At 40.5% G+C, this 20,846-nt stretch overlaps 1 protein-coding gene across 1 annotated transcript in view; it reads left to right on the forward strand.

Annotated features, from left to right (window-relative positions):
* The window catches only part of ZFYVE26 (zinc finger FYVE-type containing 26), a gene marked incomplete at its 5' end in the record, with an annotated part of 49,168 nt that continues 28,322 nt past the window's right edge, over positions 1-20,846 (forward strand). The window contains 17 exons of the mRNA XM_084264035.1: positions 1-188; positions 2,123-2,201; positions 2,659-2,748; positions 4,524-5,076; positions 6,255-6,385; positions 7,167-7,331; positions 8,651-8,739; positions 9,366-9,526; positions 12,732-12,914; positions 13,491-14,150; positions 15,240-15,329; positions 16,053-16,121; positions 16,521-16,672; positions 18,756-18,954; positions 19,276-19,539; positions 19,721-19,840; positions 20,121-20,285. Coding sequence (XP_084120161.1) covers positions 1-188; positions 2,123-2,201; positions 2,659-2,748; positions 4,524-5,076; positions 6,255-6,385; positions 7,167-7,331; positions 8,651-8,739; positions 9,366-9,526; positions 12,732-12,914; positions 13,491-14,150; positions 15,240-15,329; positions 16,053-16,121; positions 16,521-16,672; positions 18,756-18,954; positions 19,276-19,539; positions 19,721-19,840; positions 20,121-20,285 — 3,358 coding nt within the window. The remainder of the gene's footprint in view (positions 189-2,122; positions 2,202-2,658; positions 2,749-4,523; positions 5,077-6,254; positions 6,386-7,166; positions 7,332-8,650; positions 8,740-9,365; positions 9,527-12,731; positions 12,915-13,490; positions 14,151-15,239; positions 15,330-16,052; positions 16,122-16,520; positions 16,673-18,755; positions 18,955-19,275; positions 19,540-19,720; positions 19,841-20,120; positions 20,286-20,846) is intronic.

Here is a 20,846-nt window from a genome sequence, read left to right on the forward strand (position 1 = left end):
ATGCACCCTTTTGGAAAGGAAGAAGCGGACTCTCAGGAGCGGCTCTTGGAGTTTTTCTGTGAGTGTGTGCAGCACGGAGACTGGGAGCTTGCGCAGGCCTGCATCCCCCAGCTGAGCCAGCACGGGGATGGCTCCGAGAAGGTGGAAGCAATTCTTCAAGCTCTGGTAGCTTGTCCCATGGGGGTAAGGTAAGGAAGGTACTGTTTTGGCTCAGTAGGCTCAAGTGGGAAATAAGGGGGAGCAGATAATTGTGGAGGATAGGTAGAATCTGTGAAAGCTCTTGTTTCAGTTCTGAGGTGGCTTGGATATGTCTAGATGTGCAGTTGTCTGAATGTTGACATCACTGCCAAAGCACTTATCAGGCTGGCCAGCCTGATGGGTTAACAAGCAGTGTTCACTTATGTTGATGTGGTAATTAATACAAGCTTAAAACTATTTGGAGGCATTTCAGAACTGATTTTATTAGGTTTTACTGAGGGATAAGTAGGAGAAGGAATTTATCTTGAATTTATATTCCGTTGACAGTGAGCTTATGTATTGAGTTTGCATGGGACAGTTTTGATAGCAGGGGTGCTACCGGGGTGGCTTCAGTGAGAAGCTGCTGGAAGCTTCCCTTAGGTCCAGTACCAGACAGCTCTAAGATGGACCTGCCACTGGCCAAGGCTAAGCCCATCAGTGATGGTGGTAGCGCCTCTGTGATAACATATTTAAGGAAAAAAAAACCCCAACCGATAGAACAATAAAAATCAGAAGCAATTACAGCCATATTTCTATTTATTGTTAATAAATTAAATTCCCAAGCTGAGCCTGTTTTGGCCATGATGGTAATTGGTGAGTGACCTCTCACTGGTCCTTATCTTGACCCAGGAGCCTTTTGTTGCATTTTCTCTCCCCTCTTCAGTTGAGCAGGGGAGTGATAGAGCATCTTGGATAGGTACCTGACCTCTGGCCAGGGTCAACCCACCACAGCCTTGGTTAAGTTAAAAATGGGACCACAAAGATCAGCACTGTAGTTATTTAAAATATTTTCATGTTACTGGCTCTTGAAGGACCTTCCAATTTCTAAAACTAAAACTATACAAAATTCAATTTATGCTATTGTTTACTTATTGTTTTCTTGCACTGCATTTTGAAGTGGCAATGGTTTTACTCAATCCTAGTTAGTGTTGATCTCTGCTTTTCAGGTATGTGCATATGAAAGGGCACTTTCTAGCACTTCGGGGATGGTTAGTATTCCACCTCTCCAAGCAGATTATCATACTTCTTCATATTAAAATTTATGTAAAGTTTTGGTAAAGGTTCTAAGAAACAGTTTACACTGACAGCAATTAAAGGAGTCAGGAGAAAGATGTGCATGGGGCTAGATGAATATTGTTAATGGCCACGTGCAACATCAGGATTTTTGATCTTTTTATCTTTGATAACTGGATTATTACATCCAAATGTTTTAGTTAACACTGCTGAGGTTTCTCTTGGCCAGTAAATTCTCTTGTACCTTTCTCTGTCCCTTTGACTGTACCAAATATGTTCCCTAACTCCGTAGGTTTTGGAATATGTTTAAGTACTGGAGCACAGGAAAATCTTATGCAAATTAGAAGTAATTGTTTAATTAGTACAGTAGCTCACTTTTAGTTTGGATGTGGAGCTGCGCTTGTGCTGCTGAGACCTAAAATTTAGTTTCATTTTGGCGGGGTAGAACTCTACAGGACAGGAAATGGTGTTTGCAAGCAGTCAGATTTCAAAGAAATCTGCTGAAGTGCTCAGAGAGGGGCTACACAGCCTGAACTTTAGACCAGAAGTAAATTTCACTGTTTTGAAGAAAGAACTATGACAGTAATGTTGTTACTTGGCAGATGGAAAAGCAGTTATCTGCACAGCAGAAACTATTGAGTTAATGTGTAAGTAGTACCAGTGTTCTGGTTTCTCTGCATTCCCTTCCTGACTGACTTGTCTTCAGCTATTTGGTCTTTTTTATTTGTTTGTTGGTTGTTTCTTTTTTTTTTTTTTTAAACCTTACACAAAGAAATATAAAAATGGAAATTACCTCTGACAGTGTTTCCCAGGTTCTTAGAGATGGGAAAGACCTTTTATAATCCAGTGTCTATACCTGTTACTTTTGTAGATGTGGACAGAATTCTAGCCCTTGGAAAACTGCATGGCTCTGGCTTCTTGTGCTGGAAAAATGGCTCGCCAGGAATCAGGTACAGAAATACCTAGCTGACTTCCAAGTGTGACTTTTCTAGCAGACTTCCAAATGCAAAATGTCTGTCTGGTTGCTTACTGGAATTATAGGCTGTACTGCATTTTGTAGAATTAAGTTCTCAAGGTTACTGGAGAGGTGCTTTCATTTCTAACAAACTCTTCAAGAAGCAACTTCCATGTTGACCAGTGCTTTCCCTTCTCCGTACTGGAGAGAGAAATTGGGACTTATCTTTTGTTTGTCTCCGTTCCCAAATGCAGAGATAAATGGAATTCACTGGTGCAGGAGCAGAACCAAATTGTGCAGTAGTCTTTAACTGAGAGTTAGGTATCTTCAGAGGGGTACTTTGGTCTGCCTCAAAATGTTGATGAAATAGCTGAGATTAGGTTAGCATGGTAACGTAAATAAATTAAAGTTTTATTAACTAACATGTTTTCCATTCTCTTGTATTGTTTCAGAAAATTGTTCCAGTTGTTCTTCAGAGAGAAACTGAATTTTTATTGTTCTTGGAAGAACTGCAGAAGGATGTCTCTGAGGAAGTCCTAAAAGTGAGCTACTTATTTTGCCTGACTTGTTAGTTATGCAGGATGTCCAGCTTTATCAGGGTGATTGCCTGAGGTACTAATGTGTTACTAATCTTCTAGGCAACTGAAAGAGAATGTAATTCAGATACTGTTCTGAAGTTAATCCAATGTGCCCGCAAGTGTTTTCTTTGACAAGAAGAAGCTGTAGGCAGGCAAGGAACAAGCTTTTTGATGTGGTCTTTCTAACACACTTCATTCCTTACTGCAGCTATGTGCCGCAGTCTTGTATCTGTAGATGTCTTTAGTGATCATAAAGCTAAAAGCCACTGTGAGCCTAAGTAAACTACAGTCAGCAACGACATTTTATGTCTGTCTTCTTACTACTTGATGTTATTTGGCAGTTGGTATGTGTGCTCTGAGGTCCTGGACCCATTTTCCATTATTAATACATGCAGACCAATATATTTTTTTATTTTGAGAAAAACATGAAATATGCAAAGAGGGATTCATATCAAAAGCGAGTCTAGTCTAGAAAATCAGGAGAGTTACTAACTGTAGAGCTGTCATAATTTGATGCTGGTTACAATAGAATTAGACCTGACATTGTGTGTGGAATGTCCTCCGATCTTCTTGTTTTGGAGTTCTAATTCTTAAAAGATTCTTTTGCTTGCCGTTATTTAAGAGGAAATAATAAACTTTTTCAGAGGCTATTTGCAACTTTTAAATATGAATAAGGGAAACATGCTCACTGCTTTTATGAGGATACAGAATTAGCAATTACAGGATGAAAGCAGCAAAGTAAATGTGACTGTTTATTACAATAAATCCACTTGAAGTCTGTTAGTGACTAATAAAGTCTGTGTAAATTGCCACCTAACCTCTGAGGTCGTGAAAGATTCCCCTCTTATCTGCAGCATTGCACCAAAATAGGAGATTGGGCAGCTTCATGTCACCATTGCAGTTACTGTCAGGGGCATATTAGTAGGTAGAGTTATGTTTTGATCCAGATGTTGTGGACTTGTAATCTCTTGCCAATTTTCTTGGTTTTGAACACACTGGCCACCAGTCCCCTCCATACTCCCAACCAGTCTCTTCCAGCCAAGGACAGCACACACATAGATCCAGAAGTGCCACAAGTGCTGCTTAATTGCTGTTCAGTCATGTTCTCATCTTCCCACCCATTACTGTGTGAGCCAATGGGGATCTTTTTGTTTGCTTTCCCCTTCCTAGTTTTGGAATTGTACGTTTGCTTCAGTTAGCAAGAAAAATTCCTGTTGATTAAGAAAGAAGTCTGTGACATGGCTTCTAAATTTCTTGGCCAGTTTTAACCAAGACTGAAAAAGTTAATGTTCATAAGAATGATGTAGCTGGTGGGTAAATGATATGAATGTAGGAAAACAGGATTTAAGAAAAGAAAATAAAAAGACTGGACAGTAATCATCATTCTTTTACTGACTTATAAAGATACAGACACATTAATATATTGCTAAGAGGTAGAATACAGTAGTGCTTCAACCATCTGATAGGAGCTTGTAAACTAAAGTAACTTGCTTATGAGCACATGGCCTGTGTACTGTAGTTGTGTATTACAGGATTCTATATTAATTTGTTATGTATTCAGACATATCCACTCTTCTAGGAAGGATATTGGAAAAGGTGGGCCTTTGTTAATGGGTTTCCTAGGTAATATGTTGCTTCCAAATTGATTTATCTTCTTGCTTTCTCCCCTTTTTAAAAATATTAAATAAATTATTTTAATGGGGTCTGAAAGGCTTACTCTTTTATTATTTCCCTACCAGGAGCTGTTTGAAGCGTTTGAGTACACCCAGAATAAGCACATCACAGACAGGAAAAGAAGAGATGGCTCTTCTTACAGATTCAGTTTGGATGTTGTTTCTGCTCTCCGGAAGCTTTTGCTGCGAGCTCCCCAGAGGGCAAAAGCTCTGCTGGAGTTCTTCCAGGAGGAGCAAGGCACACACAGCTTCTCGCTCCAGCAAGATTTCTCTATACAAAGTATCTTTGTTGAATTTCTTCATGACTCCTTGAAATCTCTACAGAGGCTTCAGTGCAGTTCTGAGATTTCAACAGAACTAGATCAAAGAGAACTCGTAGATGCAATTTATGCTGCTCTTAGTATAGTGACTTTTGAGGTGGAACATCAGGCAGATGAAGTACGGCACTTATTCAGGGAGCTCTTGGATGTGTGCTGGACTGAGGGTAGTCCACTGAAGGAGGAGAAACTACTCAGCTGTATGCTGAGGAAACAGAACCATGGCCTGTTAAGTCTATATAGCAGTGTTCTCATAGAAAGAACAAGAGAAAAACTTATGCTGTCCAAACCAATACAAAAAGGTATGTTTCACTTTTTGCTTTGTTTTCATTTCTTGTTAACAAAGCCATTAAGGCATTAAACAGGCAACTTGTCAAGAAGTTGGGCAGTGTTCTTGCTAAGGCACCCTAACAAGCCCTGGAATCTTGTAAAAGATGTAGCTAAGGAGACATAAAGCAAGGAATTGGCATAGGAGCCCCAGGGCTATCCCCGTGTCTCTGCTGTCTGTCTTGCTGCCTTTTGCAGGCTGTTCCTTTACCCACCCTTTGTGCTGTATTTAATCCGCTCAGCATTTCTCCCTGAAGATCTTGCTTGTAACTAGAAACTTGACTCTCCATATGCATACAAAGTCTTTCTTGGTTCAAATCCAGCTCAGAGTCATCTGTATTGAAGAATGTTCCATTTCAGGCCAGTAACAGGTCAACGACCTCAGTAATCCCAAAAAATTCAAACTCCTTAATATTGGAGAAGACAGTTTGTGGAAGGAGATGTGGAGTGGGTGAATATTCTGTCTGGAAAAAAAGATGCAGTCTGATGACCTGCTCGCTTGTCAGAACTAAGCTGTAGGTTTTGTACCAGCTCTGGCTAGCTCCCTATGACTGGTAAGTTTAGTTGAGGATCTCAGCTGAACCTCAGTGGAAAGTGCTGTCCATGCTCTTGGGGAGGTGTGCAAGGGAGGAAGAGCTGTAATGCCTATCCTCTTTGCTTGTCTCTGTACTCTGAGGTGTAAGCCAGTGGGGAGTGTATCCTACTTCCCCTTTCACTCATAAGGATTGCTGAAAGGAAGTTCAGGCTGATGTGTTGTATTTTTGATAATAATTAGAGGTAGTGCTTTTCAGTGGGGGAAGAGAAGTGGAGGTATGGATACCTTTGCTCTCACTGGGAGTAGTTCAGTTTTTGCTTTGCACAGATCTGAGAAATTCCTGTGCTGACAAGGCTTTGCCCTGCGAAGCAGCATGGTGCCTTGGGGCACAAGGAGAATTCACGCAACATACAGACAAGAAGCGTATGAATAGAAAAAGAAAGGTAGTGTGGCCTGAGCTAAAGCAAACAACCCAAGTGCTGAGCAAGCTCTTGGTTTCCTGCTGACTTGTTTATTTTTTATCAAGTTTATCTGTCTCACTTTCCTGTTATCTAGTAACAGTATCTTTTGAAGGTACACCTCTGTACAGGACTGTAATCTGTTTGTGGTGGTTTTTAGGTTCATCTGAGCAGCTGGATATGGAGCGGACCGTGATGAGTTTGTTTGCAGATCCCAAAGAGGTTGCTTCTTGGAAGACAGCCTATTTCTACTGCTTGAGCAGCAGCAAGCACTTTCTGGAGCAGGTTTTGGTATGGCCATAAAGTCATTAAGAGGGAAACCCAACAGTGGCAAAAGTCAGTCCATTTATTGAACATATCGTGGTGGTGCACAGAAGCATTTTGTGTTCAGATAGTGCTTATGAGGGGTAATGACTTACAGGACCAAGTTGGTAACTGGTGACAGCTTCCCTACTTTCAGCTGTGTAATGAACTCAAAACATTCAGTGAGACTTTTTGGGAAAGCTCATCTGCATGAAGACTGAAGATTAGGTCTTCAGGATTTAAGTCCTGTGTTCTGCTTGAAATTTTGTTGGATATGCCACTTGATTTACCCCATGACCTTCAACTTGTTACTTTGCCATTCTGATGCTGGTAGGCATGGGACAGTAAGACTAGTTTACACAGTAAAATTGATATTTTTAAAGAGCTCAAAAACCTTATGAAAAATGCTCTGGTGTGAATTAAATGATTTGAATGTATTTACACAGACGAAATAGAATGCAGACAAATAGTCACCACTTTTAAGGCTGACTATGTTTCCACTAGATAACATGCTCATTCAAATGTCTTAGTTAATGCCCTTGACAGAGACATAATAGAAAGAACATAAAGATAATGTAGTGATGGAATGTCAGTTGGCTCTGATGGGGTTTTTTACTTTGTGAAAATTTTCATGAAGAGTAACCTGGATGGTTTGGAAGATAGGGAAGTTTCAGGAGCAGCATTTCACTGTTCTAGTGAAGTTAATACTGAAATGGCTACTGGCTTACATAACCTGCCAGGCATGATGGGTCTTCCTTTTGTTTTCTAGATGACTGCATTAACTTTACTGAGAAGAGAAGACTACTCGGGCCTGAACAGCTTATTGAGGAGGGAATTCAGCCCTCTTAGCCGCCTCTTGGTATTGCTGGGATGGACTCATTGTCAAAGCTGGGAATCAGCAAAAGCATTGCTACGGACTCTTCACAAAACTCAGGTAAATCAGCAGAAAGCAAGTGGCAGTATCCCAGTCTGAGTCCAGATAATGTAATTTGTTTGCTTAAGTTGTTTGATTTCTGATTTGATCAGAAATTTGATTTGATTTGATTTCTTTGCTGGCTTGCAATAAACAAAGAAAGAATAAAAAAAACCCTCAAAAAACGCAACAACAACAAAAACTCCACCAGAAAAACACACCCCTTCCCCCAGCTTACAACCTCAAATTGTGATAATCTGAACCGCAGATTTTTTTTCAGTAAAGAAATAAAACAGGAAGTTTCCAGTGAGAATGTTAATCTTTCTCAGAATGGAATTGAAGAAGCTGTTACAGTTGTGTGTAGGTAACGCTGTTGGACACTTGCCTTTCTTCTTATTCCTCAGCTCTGAAGGGAGTATGATTGCCCAAGGAGATTCTGAAAGTTTCTCTTGCAGGAGCTCTTCAGCTTTTGCTGTTAACATAAGAGAGGGAAAGACAGCAACGGTTGTTGACTAGGTTTGAGGAGAGGTGGGGGATGTTTGATCTGTGTCACTTCAGGCAGTGAGTCATCTCTGGGATAGTGACTAATTCTGGTCACAGCTAACATGAGCTCAGCAACAGGGTAGCTTGGAAATTGCCCATATCTAATCTCAAAATGTAGTGATAAATGACAAGAGCTATGACTGCAAGATCCACCTTGTTTTGGAGCAATCTTCATCTTTGAAGGGAGAAAGCTCCAACTCGGCAGGTATGGTTGCAGTTCGGATGAGGTCTGCTTGTGGGCAAGTGGCTTGGACAACAGAGGTGGGGAAAGGGAACTCCTTGCGCTGCTGGGTCGTTGGGGCAGATCTAGGCAGGTATTGCCTTAAGGGAGTTACCAACTATTTTGATAATAATAAACTGAAGGTCTAGTTAGTAGCTTCTGCAAAACAAAGGTCTTACATCTGTTTTTAACGCAGGCATCTGCAATAGAAAAGCATGTGGAAAAGGAGAATAACTCTGCTACCCAGTTACCATCTGTTCTGGTACACGATTAGTTCTAGAGGTTGGCATCTTCGACTGTTACTAAGAAGCATTAGATTGTATTTTGAAAGCTGACCTTGAGAAGGCATGTAGCCACTTTCCATGGTCTGTAGGTGTGTTGAGTGGAGGGCTGGCTGATTTTGATGCTCCTTCAGAATAGCCCTTCCTTGCTGGTTTGTAAAAAAAAAAAACCCAGCCATTTTCTGTACTTGAAAGTTACTATTGGACAAAGAAGTTTTATAAATATCTCATATGGTTCTGCTGTCTGACTAGAGGATTTCTTTTAAAGGGATTCTTCTATTTGCCTTTCCATTTAGGATCTGTGCAATGATTCAGTACTGAAAGATTTCTGTGATGGGCTGTGGGCTCAGGTGGAAGTCCTTGAATGGTGCATACAGCAAAACAGGTAAAATAGTCAGTAGGACTTTTTCTAAACAGTCTTGCCAAATTGGCCAATTAGTCAATTTGTATATGCAAATTGAAATTGTGTTCTTTTCTGTGAATCTTGGCTAATCATCTCCTAGGGACTTTATATCACAAGCTCTTGAATTTGCTTCATGGGCATTAGTTATCACAGGATCATTAAGGTTGGATAAGCCCTCATAGATCATCTAGTCCAACCGTCCCCCTACAACCTATATTACTAACTAAACCATGTCCCTAGTGACCTCATCCAACCTTTCCTTGAACACCCCAAGGAACAGTGACTCCACCGTCTCCCTGGGCAACCCATTCCAATGCCTAACCACTCTTTCTGAGAAGTAATTTCTAACCTGAACTTCCCTGGGGGCAGCTTGCAGCCATTCCCTCTTGTCCTGTTGCTACTTACCTGTGAGAAGAGGCTGACCCCCAGCTCACCACAACCTCCTTTCAGGTAGTTGTAGAGAGTTACACTATTTGTAGTTATGCTATTTGGTTTTCTTTTTAACTGCAGTAATTCAGTTGAATCAGTATTAGTGGTATTAGAAGTATCTCTAAACATGACTGAGACACTTAAATCTGTTTGTGCCACTTCTTTGTTCTTTCTTGCAGTATTACTGTCCCAAGGAAGGTTCTTTTGCAACACTTGCACAGTCTTGATTGCCACACTGCAGTGTACTCTCTTCATCATCTGACTAATCTTCTGGCACTGAATGAAGATGATGTTATTGAGCTCCTTCAAAAAGTTCCTGCTAGAGATCAACAGATGCAGGGTAAATGTGTGGGGTCGTGAGAACACAGAAAAACCTTAGTCCATCAAGTATGTGCTATTCAGTATTTCTGCCAGGAACAATCTATTCTTTTGACCTACTTCAGTAAATAAGTAAGGTATCACTTATGGGCTGTTTGGTGGAAGAAAACTAGAAAGCATGGAAATTATTTTAGAATCCTTTTTCAGAAGTACATTTTCTCCCAGCAAGATGGTGTGAGGTCTCTGATTTCACAAGGACAGATCTCTGAAAGAGCTTTTTCAAAATGGCTCATAATATGTGCTACTCATTGTAACTTACATACTCCATAACACCCTTAGCTTTAAAAATGTGTTTCAGATGCCAGCCATCTGTGTGCTTAAATTTAAAATCAAAGAGCAAAGCCAGATGAAATTGACAATACCTCATATTTTGACATCTTAGTTTTTGAAAGATATAAAATGTCTGCTGCTTTTTTGTTTCCTTTTAGTAGTGCATCTTACTAAATGTACTCCAATATTAAAATCAGTATTTACATCCCTCTTGCTTCACTTCACAGAATCATAAGGTTTTGGAAGGGACCTCGAGAGATCGAGTCCAACCCCCCTGCCAAAGCAGGTTCCTTAGGACAGGTCACACAGATAGGCATCCAGATGGGTCTTGAGTATCTCCAGAGATGGAGACTCCACATACCTGAGATTACTAAACACATTAGGTCACTAGAAATGACTCTCCTTGGGCCACAACCAAAAGAATGTACATGTCCATGTTCAGCTGCTGCTGTTTAAAGCTGTTTTCTGATAATAATGATACAGAAGTTCAGTCCTTCTGGGTGTGCTAGAACCTAAAAATCTGCAATTTTTTGTGCCTTAATCCTTCTGTGGTTGGGAATTTGTATATGTGTAATTTCAACCTGAGTTGTGTGAAGAGCTCTCAGTAATGTGTCTTGCACAGATCTTCTGGGACACCTAATGGGATGCAGTTTTCTCTCCTTGCTGTGATGTATTGTTAAGATTGGTTTCCAGTCCTATTTTTACAGGTTTTGTTGTAAAAATTATGATAGTTGTCCTGAATAGCCTTAAAAGGTGTAATGATTGAGACTGTATGTAGATCTGTTTTCAGTGTCCTGCTTTCTGAAAGTAATTGTTTTGTTGCTGCTGATGTTGTGTGTTTTAACTGGCTCTTACATTTTAATTAATTTCTGCTTAAACTCTGTCAAAACCTTTCAATAGTGGGAAGAGGCAGTCCCATCATATCTCCTGGGAGCTGTGTGGCTGGAACAAAAGAACTGTAGCTGTTGTTTCTCTTCTTTTTATAGATCACCTTAATTTCCGGAACTAGTTAACAGACAACAAGTCCTCCTCCTCTTTTCCAGCCCAGTAATTATTGTAAAAATTCAGATAATTCTATAAACACAGTTTAATAGAATCTCCTTTAAAATAGTCTATTTTGAAACTTAGAAGTAGGAGTCATTCACAAGGGTTTGAGTTGACTGACCTGGTGTCAGCAGGCTTTTTTCCTCCCCTCACCCCATGTGCTACTTCTTCTTTCCCTTCTTTCTGACACATCTGTCAGCTGCAATAGTGAAACTGAAGTGGTGGTACTGGCTGACAGTTGTGTTCAGGCACCCATCAGACCAGACCAGCTTTGATTAATTACACTAACAAAAGAAATAGTGGGCAGAAATTCCTCATGAATTACAGAATTCAGTAATAAGGTGTTAATATTTCTGGTGTAGGAAGAACAAGTGCTTTTAGTTACAGGGTACTCCTTTAGTATTGGTTGCAAGGAGAAAGGTTGGTTTAGATGTGGATACTGACGTGGACTTGCTGCATCCAAGCCTTTCCACATGGGAGGCAAAGGTTTATTAAACTGGCATTTGATTACCACTCTTGTAGTACCTACAGCTAGTGATTTCTCTTTTTCAGAGGACTGTATTTATCAGATCTGTGGCTTCATCTGCCCAAAGTCCTCTTAAGGCGGTGGTGTTGAGAGCTTTTTAGGTGCTACGTGTTAGTGTAGAGCTTCTGGTGAACTATAGCGTTTCTGTGGCTCTGTGGGTTCTGCAAAAGATTCATACTTGGATGCTTTCTGGTTATGGCTGCTGTCTGCATTGTAGTTTCCACCCTTCTTGTTTAGAATTGAAGTGAAAAGGAATAATTGGTTTCAAACTATTTGTGCTTTTGGGGCTTTTGTCTTCAGAAAAGTCCAGGCTGGTGCTTTTCTTTGAAACTATGCTCAAGTCTTGTGGAGTACAGTACTGAAACGCTTTCTAGGTAAAGGTATTCAGTACCAGAATTGGGATGGGAAAATTATCAGTGCATCACACCAGTGCTTTGTTTAAAAAAGCAAAACACTTTTCTAATGCTTCCCCTGTGGGACAGGAGGCAGAGGGACATCTACCCCTTGTATAAGAATATAGGATAATGGATTCAAGTGCTAATTAGCACTGGGATTTGGGGGTCTTATTTGGGTTGTGGGGGGTTGGGTTTTGTTTTTAACTTTTGTACAGTAGTTGGATAGTTCCTCTAAACCCAGCATAACAACTACATGACTATATTGTGTTTGTTGCTGAAAGGGGTTATGATAATGCAACTCTTACATAATTTGCAACTCTGTTCTGTGGTACAAAGAAGGGATCATGTCTCTGGCATGTGACACTTTCTTTCCTTGAAAAAAAAAAAAAAGGCAGCAAAAGGGGGAAGAGGTGGATGTAGGACTTATCTGAGATGTGAAGGAAGCTGTGTGACTGTGCTTTAATCTATTGCAGATTGTGTATGATCTATATGGCCAGCCACCGTGCATAGAATAAACCGTGATATGTACTAGGGCAGATCTGTAGGATGGTGGGTGGTAGGTGATCAGAGCTAGTCTGTAGTATCTCCCCACTTGTCTCCTGTGTGATAGAACACAAAATTAGAAAATGCTGGAACAAGATGGGGTCTGTCCCTGTCATGAGCAGATTTTGATCATTCTGTGCTGTAGCCAGTTCCTATAAACCAAATTCAGAGGAAATTCCCTTTTCAGAAGTGGATCCAGACCTGACTTTTCTGTGCCTGTCTGTTGTGTGTTTTGGATTTTTTTTTTTCCCAAATGTTGTGAAGTAGCAGTGAGAGCAAATCAGGAATGGAGGGAACACTCTGGAAGAAAGACCAGATAAATATTGCTGTGTGGGAGCTGCAGGAGAAAGTTAACTTGTTTTCTTGTCTACCTTCTACCTTCACAGCAGCAGCAACACTCCCTAACACCTTGAATCAGCAGCGCAACCTGGCACTCTTTCGAGCATTTTGTGCCATGAAGTATGCTATCTATGCTCTGTGTGTGAATTCACATAAATATTCCAAGTGCAAAGATTGTGTACACAGCCTTCTTGGTGATATCCCTGAAGATGCAACTTCTGGAGAACCAGCAGGTGATTTGCCTCCTTTCTCAGGTTCAGTAGTTTGTGCTTCTCCATTCACAGAATCGCTTACTGGGCTCAGAATTATCACTTGGTGTTGGGATTATATTGCACCCCATGTACATAGGATGCTCTTATTCAGTGGGCTATGAATGCTTTGCAAACAAGTATGATGGCATTTCTTTGAGGTGTTGCTACCTTTAGTAATAATGGATATGAATAAGCTACCTGTCTTGCTCTAAAGCATTTAAGTAATTGCATTAAAAGTATTGTGCAAAAAGGTGATATTAGATATACTATAGTAGAGGCAGGGATGCTTTTATAAGAGCTTATGATTTTCCAGAGCTAAAACTGATTTAATGGGTGCAATCTCAGTTTACACATCATTGCACAAGGTGATAATTGGCATTACTGAGAGGGAGGAGGCAAGCTACCTTTTAAAATGTAAAACACCAGACATATTTTTACTTAGTTTATGGAAGAATGAGTCACTGGGACAGTTTCCTCTTCTAAGGCTTTCTTAAAGGGCAAAGGTTGGAGGAAGGAAATTCTAGAAAATGTAAACATTCTTTGTTTTCAATTATACAGATTGCTCTTCAATATTTCCTCAGTACCTCGTGAAGTGTCAGCAGTTTTTAAGGAGTGTTCCTGCTCCTCTGCGCCTGGAAGTTTTGGAGAACATCTTCTCCTTGCTTTTAGTTTCCTACAGTGACCTCTATACTGAGACTCTTCTACCTGAGGACTATGCAGAGGATGATGATCTTGACAAGAAGAGTACTGCTGTGGGTGTAGAAGGCAGTGCTAGTCGGCGGTCTTCCACCTCAGAAAGTCCACAGCACCTAATCAAGGATGAAAAGAAATTGGAGAGTCATCTGCTAGCTACTCAGACAGTTAGAGGTCACACTCATACCCAAGACCATCACGACTCGATGTTGGGTGGCAAAAGCTGTGAAACCTCTAGACTGAGCTACCTGGATCTGAAACACTTCACCAGTGGCGTTACAGGATTTTTAGCAGATGATGTGGCCATGGATGCCTTCCTCACATTGCTGCTCAGCCATCTGGAAGAAATTCAAAGTTCTCTCCCATGGGACTCCAGTAATGTGCTTCGTGAAGAGCTGGAGCTTGTTGAGTGCTTAAATCTTTCCACAAGCAGAGATGCCTTTGGAAGCCGCGTGTTACTGTTTTCCAAATACCTTTCTGAAGCTCAGTGGAGATACAAGGTGGTGATGAGTAACAGAAATGCAGGTAGACTTTGTATTTGGAGCTTTCTGCTCTATCAATGCTGTTCTGTTACGTCTGTCCAGGCAGTGGTCTCAAGACTAACAATAATCTTATTGAGGGGAGCATCTTTTGGCAGGTATTAGGACAGTGACCTATTTGGAGATCACCTGGTTCTCCAGTAGGAGTGATTTCTAACCTAGTAAAAAAGTTTGGGTTTTCTCTTTCCCCTCCCCTTGGGGGACGCAGTGTTTCAGTTTGTCTGTCTTTCTCCTGTCCCTTTGTCACAAATTACGCTGACAGTGCAGTGACACGAAGGAACACAGTGGTGTGTGATCCAGCAATAGACAATTCATCAACAGAGTGTTGATTTAGCTTAGTCTAGAAACATGTTAAGAACATTTGTTGGAGGACAGTATATTATTCTGGGATGCAGACCACTCCTCAGGAGTAGCTAGAACAGCACACTTGGGATCCTATTTTCTATCTTTCTCCATATCCTTTTGAGTCCTAATTTCTGACAGGTGATGACAACTATTTGGGTAACATCTTTCAGGGAAAGGTGGCTGTTTTTTTCTTGACATTGCATGTCTCTTGGCTTTTCTCTCTCAAGGACTGGCACCGCCGTTACTTGCTCACTTACAGAATTGTTGACTGAGTCAGAGGTCCTACTACCCTGCATTATTGAAGAACACACTTGTTTCAGCAAAACCTTAATGACAAATCAAACGCTCCCTTCTACTATTTTAATTATTAATCTTTTTGCTTTGTTTCTAGCTGCTTATTGAACTATACCAATTTTTTCTGTATAGTTAGAATCATAGAATCAGTTAAGTTGGAAAAGACCTTTAGTACTCAGGGGTATGTAGAAGGTATAGTACATTCAAAGAAATATTGAATGTCGATGTCACTCTGTTAGTTGAATTGCATCAAAATTAGTCTAGGTGCTGGTTTAAACTTTATGGGAGAAGAGCTCTTAGCTGAGATCAGCTATGTTCCTTCAGAGGTCTAACGTAGCTCTACCTATGTAGATGTGCTGATAGGTTCAAGGTAGAAAAAGAACTGTTGATGGTCTGTCCAGCTGTTTGGTGATGTTTTTGCTTAAATGTTTCACAGAACATCAGCTTGCGGTTTCCAGGAGATACCGCTCTTTAACCAGGTGCTCCAGCTTTAAAAAGCGAAGAAGATCTCGAAGGTACAAGACAGGTGGGTTGAAAAAGTGACTTGGAAAAGTTATCCCAGAACTATAATCATTTTGCTGAGCTCAAAGCTGAATGCATTTAAATTTAATGGCCTGGAGAACTAGATTAGCTTCCTTTAGCTTTCAAACTGGTTTGAAGTGTCTTAGTCCAATTCCACTTGGATTGAGGTTGTTTTCCTAAAGTTTACCTGCAGAACTAAAAACTAGTGAATTTTAAATTCAGGTTAGAAAATACCTTCTTTCATGCATAGTCTTGTTAGGCATGGGGAGAACTTTGCAGCTACAGTACCAATTCTTTCCTTTTTCCAGTATATCTAGTGACTGCTTTGCGTATTTTAATCCGGATTACAAAGGAATCACATCTAGGATGTGAATTTACAGGAATCTGTTGTTTATTGTCAGACTTAGAAGAAAGTTTGATTCCTCACCCTTTTTTTGTTTAACCTTTAAAAGGTATGTCTGGTTTTGGAGTGGGATGTTCCAAAATAAGCAGCTCTAATCTGTCTAACATGTGTCAGTGATGAGTCACCCCAACATAGTCTTTTGCCTAGCATTTTGTTCAAGTCAGCAGTTTTTGCATTTATGATAGACAGCAGTGATGGCTCATTTGTGAGATAATCTTTAAGGTCTTTTGCAATTGCTTGGTCTGATCCTTACAGTAAGTTTTAATTGTCTTGTCTAGAAAAAGTGTATTTCATGTGCTTTGTTTTGATTTGTTTCCATTTTAGATGGGAAAGATGGAACTTCCAGTCCATCATTAGAAAGTACGAGTAGCGAACTAAGCACCAGTACCTCAGGTATTAAGCTACAAAAGTAATATTTCTTTGTCTTGTCAATGTGCAGGATGAAGTATTTTCTTGACTAGTTAATACGAATTACTGCTCTATTAGGACAGAATTAGAATCTTTCACTTCTCAGACTTCTCCCTTAATCCATACTGAACCCGTGCTCTAGCATTGCATCCACCTTATGTAGCTGCTAAACAGTGCTATGTTTGGGTGAGATCCAACTGAATGTTCTGAACAAACAGGGAAATCTTGCCAGAGTTTTTAACAATGTGTTTATGTTGACCTATTTACCTTAAAACATTGGTAAAACTCTGCTCCTGTATTGTTGTGTCCAATTTGTGAAGTACTGTAGCTGGTGAAATGTTTTTTTCCATAATAGTATACAGACTAAGTCTCTTGTCTTTGCAGAGGGAAGTACCAGTAATGTGTCTGGCTCAAGTGATTTGGGAACCAGAGTAAGGCCGCATCAGCAAAACTCCCTCATTCCTATGATGCTTTCCCCACCAGAATCACTGTTGGTTTCTTGTGTTCTCAGAGGAAACTTTGTAGAAGCCCATCAGGTAAGCCAGTCGTGAGTATCTTGTACCATTAAAAATGTACTTTGGTGTTGACGTTTTACAGTTGTGGTGTTGTTGATGAAATTCCCGCTGCTCTGTATTAGCAAGCATAGAGCTGAGGCATCTGCATTCCAAGTGAAAGCATCACTTCAGAAATAGAAATTAATCACAGAATCACAAGGTTGGAAAAGACCTTTGAAGATCATCAAGTCCAACCATTTCCATCCTAAGCTAAACCATATCCCGAAATACCTCATCTACCCTTTTTTTTGAACACATTCTGGGAAGGTGACTCAACCACCTCCCTGGGCAGCCTGTTCCAGGCCCTGACAACTCTTTCAGTAAAAATTTTTTTTCTAGTGTCCAATCTAAACCTTCCCTGGCACAGCTTCATGCCATTTCCCCTTGTCCTATCACCTGTTACCTGGCTGAAGAGACCATCACCCACCTCTACAACCTCCCTTCAGGTAGTTGTAGGTGGTGATAAGGTCTCCCCTCAGCCTCTTCTTCTCCAAGCTAAACAGCTCCAGCTCCCTCAGCTGCTCCTCATATAATTTGCCCTCCAGGCCCTTCACCAGCCTGGTTGCCCTTCTCTGGACTCACTCAAAGACCTCAGTGTCCTTCTTATGGTGAGAAACCCAGAACTGGACACAGCACTTGGGGTACACGAGGAAACACGGATATTCCACACCAACATGCCAAAGATGCTGCAGGTTCTGTCCTTGTTATATAAAAATGCTTTCTCTAAACCTGTGTTCTCAAAGCGTGAAAACGTTTGAGAGATGGCCAAGGTTTGTGTTGTTCGTTCAGCTAGAACACTAAGAGCTCATGAATCCTCACAAGGAAGCAGCATCTGAACTGCTTACTTCAGTCAGTGAATCTAAACTATGACACTTTACCACTTGTAAGCTCAGCAGGAATATGCAAATGTGGTCCTTACCCAAAGTGGAGCCAAAGTGGTGATTATGTTTATTTGAAAAAGCGGTGTGTTTTGAGGTTTGGTTTGGGGTACTGAAAATAGGAAGAAAGACTTGAAACTGGACAGTCTGCACATTTGTAGTTCTTTGCCCCCTCTCAGCTGTGCATATGTTTCTCTATGTGGCTTTTGGGCTAATGCACTGAAAAATCATCATGAGGTGTATCACAGAATCACAAAATGGCAGGGCTTGGAAGGGACCTCTGGAGATACCTAGTCCAACTCCCTGCCAGACCAGGATCAGCTAGAACAGGCAGCACAGGACAGCACCTAGATGGGTTTTGAATGCCTCCAGAGTTGGAGACTCCACAACCTCTCTGGGTAATCTGTTCCAGTGCTCTGCCACCCTCTCAGTAAAGAAGTTCATCCTCATGTTTAGGTGGAACTCCCTGTATTCAGGTTTGTACCTATTGCCATTAGTGGTTGATCCTCTGCAAAAAGCAATGACCTGGCTGAATGTCAGATAGTGGTATCAGAGCAATTAATATCATTTAAGCCTTGCATTAGCAACAGGTTACTGCTCAGCTCATTAGTTCTGTTTGATGTCAGGCTTCATCTTTTCCCTGTGTACAGGCGAAAAGAAGTGCTTTGGTTTGCTTTTCTACTTTGAATTTCAGTGTTGCTGATGATAAAGAATTCAAACTTTGTTTCTGTTCTCTTGCTGGTTTGATAATAGGAACTCACGCATTTGGTACTTACCTATTCTGTGATTAAATTTCTAGAAGTTATTATCTGCTGAATAAGAACTTGTTTGAAAACATTTAGTTTGGAGGCACAACTTGATACGTTTCCTTAGTTACATAATGCATTGAAATCATTGAGACATTCTGAAAGGTGTGGTTTAGAAAAACTAATTCAGCTGTAGCCTTGCAGCAAATAATAGCAGAGCTTTATAAAAAAAGTTGAAGAATATCTTGAAGGTCCTGTTCTTCAGGAACTTAGAACTCTAGAAAGCCCACCGTTTCAACCTGCTGTGTCTGTGGGGGCATTTTTAGGTTAAAAGTATCTATTCTGTTTTACTCTGTCATCGCCTCTAACCTCCCTCCCGCCCCTCAAGCTCTCTGACTTGTGAAAACTCCTTCTGACTCCACCTATCATTATTTTTGAAAGGTGGCTTTGATGTTTAACCTGGATGCGTCGCCGTGCTACGGCGAATTGGTTTTCATGGAGCGCTACCAGGAGGCGGTGCGAGAAATGGCAAAAGTGGAGCACAACATTGAGAGTCAGACATCAGATGGCACTGGAGCCATCAGGAAGTCCAGCAGCGGCCGCTCCACGCTTCAAGCTATTGGGAATGCAGCAGCAGCTGGTAAGGGATGGGTCTTTAGAGTTTTTCTCATGAAAGGTATGGGGCAAATGGAAAAGAGGAGGAGGCAATTTGAATGCTGTCATAGAGTGCAAGAATCGGTCAGAAGAGTAAGTGGTGTTTCTTTGACTGAAAAGGTGATGAAAAATGCTGGAATTTACTGTTGATACCCAAATTAGTTTTTCCATTCTGCAGTAATTTTTCCATGAAGCAGGCCACCTGTTGAATTATTTTCCGTAAGGATTAGAGAATAATTATCCATGACTGGATTGGAGATAAATACGCTGCTTGATTAGTGATTATGTGTTTTGGTCATGTATGTAGGCATGGTGTTTTATTCCATCTCGGATGTTACTGATAAACTGCTTGCCACTTCTGGAAGTCTTGCCCCTACTCTCCAAGATAACTTCTGGATCAGCAACATCCAGCTGGAGCATACTGATCCTCTGCGGGAAGTTCTTGAAGACCTCAGTCCTTCAGCAATGGCAGCGTTTGATCTAGCTTGTACTCAGTGCCATCTTTGGAAGACATGCAAACAGCTTATGGAGACAGCAGAAAGAAGACTCTGCAGCAGCCTGGAAACTCGGCGTAGGCTTTTGATTTTTGTGTTTATCAACATGGGTCTGGGAGCAGAATGTGTCTCTCTGTTAGCACACATAATGTAGCACACGGAGTCTTAATGAAATCTCATTTTATACTTTTATGTTAGTTTCTCCTTTTTCCACTCCTAACTTTTATTATGTCCCCCTTTGTGCAATGACTTTTCTAGGCCATCGACCTGACTTCACTTCACTGAGCACTGACATTGTAAAGGGCTTCCCAGCAGTTCTCCAGCAAATAAGTAAAATTCTCAACTATTCCTGCACGTCGCCAGGGCAGTCCAAGCCAGGTAGTATGGTTTGCTGCTAAGGTTTTCTACTGAAATGTTCTACATCAAATTCTTGTTTTCTGTTGCAATGGAAATTTGAACTTGCCATCTTTTAGCTTAGTATTTAAAAGAAAAAGTAATAAAAAAGGAGGGGGCACCCAAACTCAGTTCTGAGTAAAGTGAAATGTTTTTAATTTGGCAAACTAGATGTATTATAACATAATTTTGGTTCAGTGGGCCCTTTTCTGTGCAAAAATACTTCTGTCTGTTACAGCTGTTGTTTCTTTCTCCCTTTTTGTAGAGGTCTCAGATGAGAAAATAGGGAGCTATTTTAGATGCAGTATTGTAGACCACCTGCAAGGTTGCTACCCTACCTTGACTGAAGAAAGTATTACTAATGAAATGCTTTTATCACAAAATCTGGATCAAATCATAAAAGCACTGACACATGTTGAACGTTCTGTGGGTAAGTTATTTTTGTGATCATGAACGCTGACAAATAGATCTAAATTGTTGTTTTGGCCAGTTCAGATAACTGTAAATCTAGTAGTAATGATATTTGATACATGCATAAATATATATATTTTAAATCATAAATGCAAAGTAGTTCTTGTATTCTGAGCATTTGTTTTCAGAGCTCAAAACTTGCTAGAGAAGAAAGGAAAATGTCAATAAGTAGGACTGAGGTTATTTATCCTATTTTTCTTCAGTCCAAACAAGGAATTCCTTAAGTGTATTTTGACCTGACAGCTTACAGATAAATAGATATATCCTTACTGTTGCTGGGGTTTTTTAACAAAAAGGAGATAAACTTGTAAAATTGTTTTGATATAATACCTTCTCATTTTCCATAGGGCTGTCAAAAACACCTTATCCTTTTCTGAAGTCTTCACAGTTGGCTTTTCTTAGAGCTCTCTTTGTTATATAGGGCTGGAGTGGATTTTTATGTGTTTGGAGCCTTTTTCTTCATTCACCAAATTTATAAATAACATGTAGGTGTTTGTAAAATATTTGAAGAGATTTCTAT

The sequence above is a fragment of the Gallinula chloropus genome, assembly GCF_964237585.1.
Source record: "Gallinula chloropus genome assembly, chromosome: 4".
NCBI lineage: Eukaryota > Metazoa > Chordata > Aves > Gruiformes > Rallidae > Gallinula > Gallinula chloropus.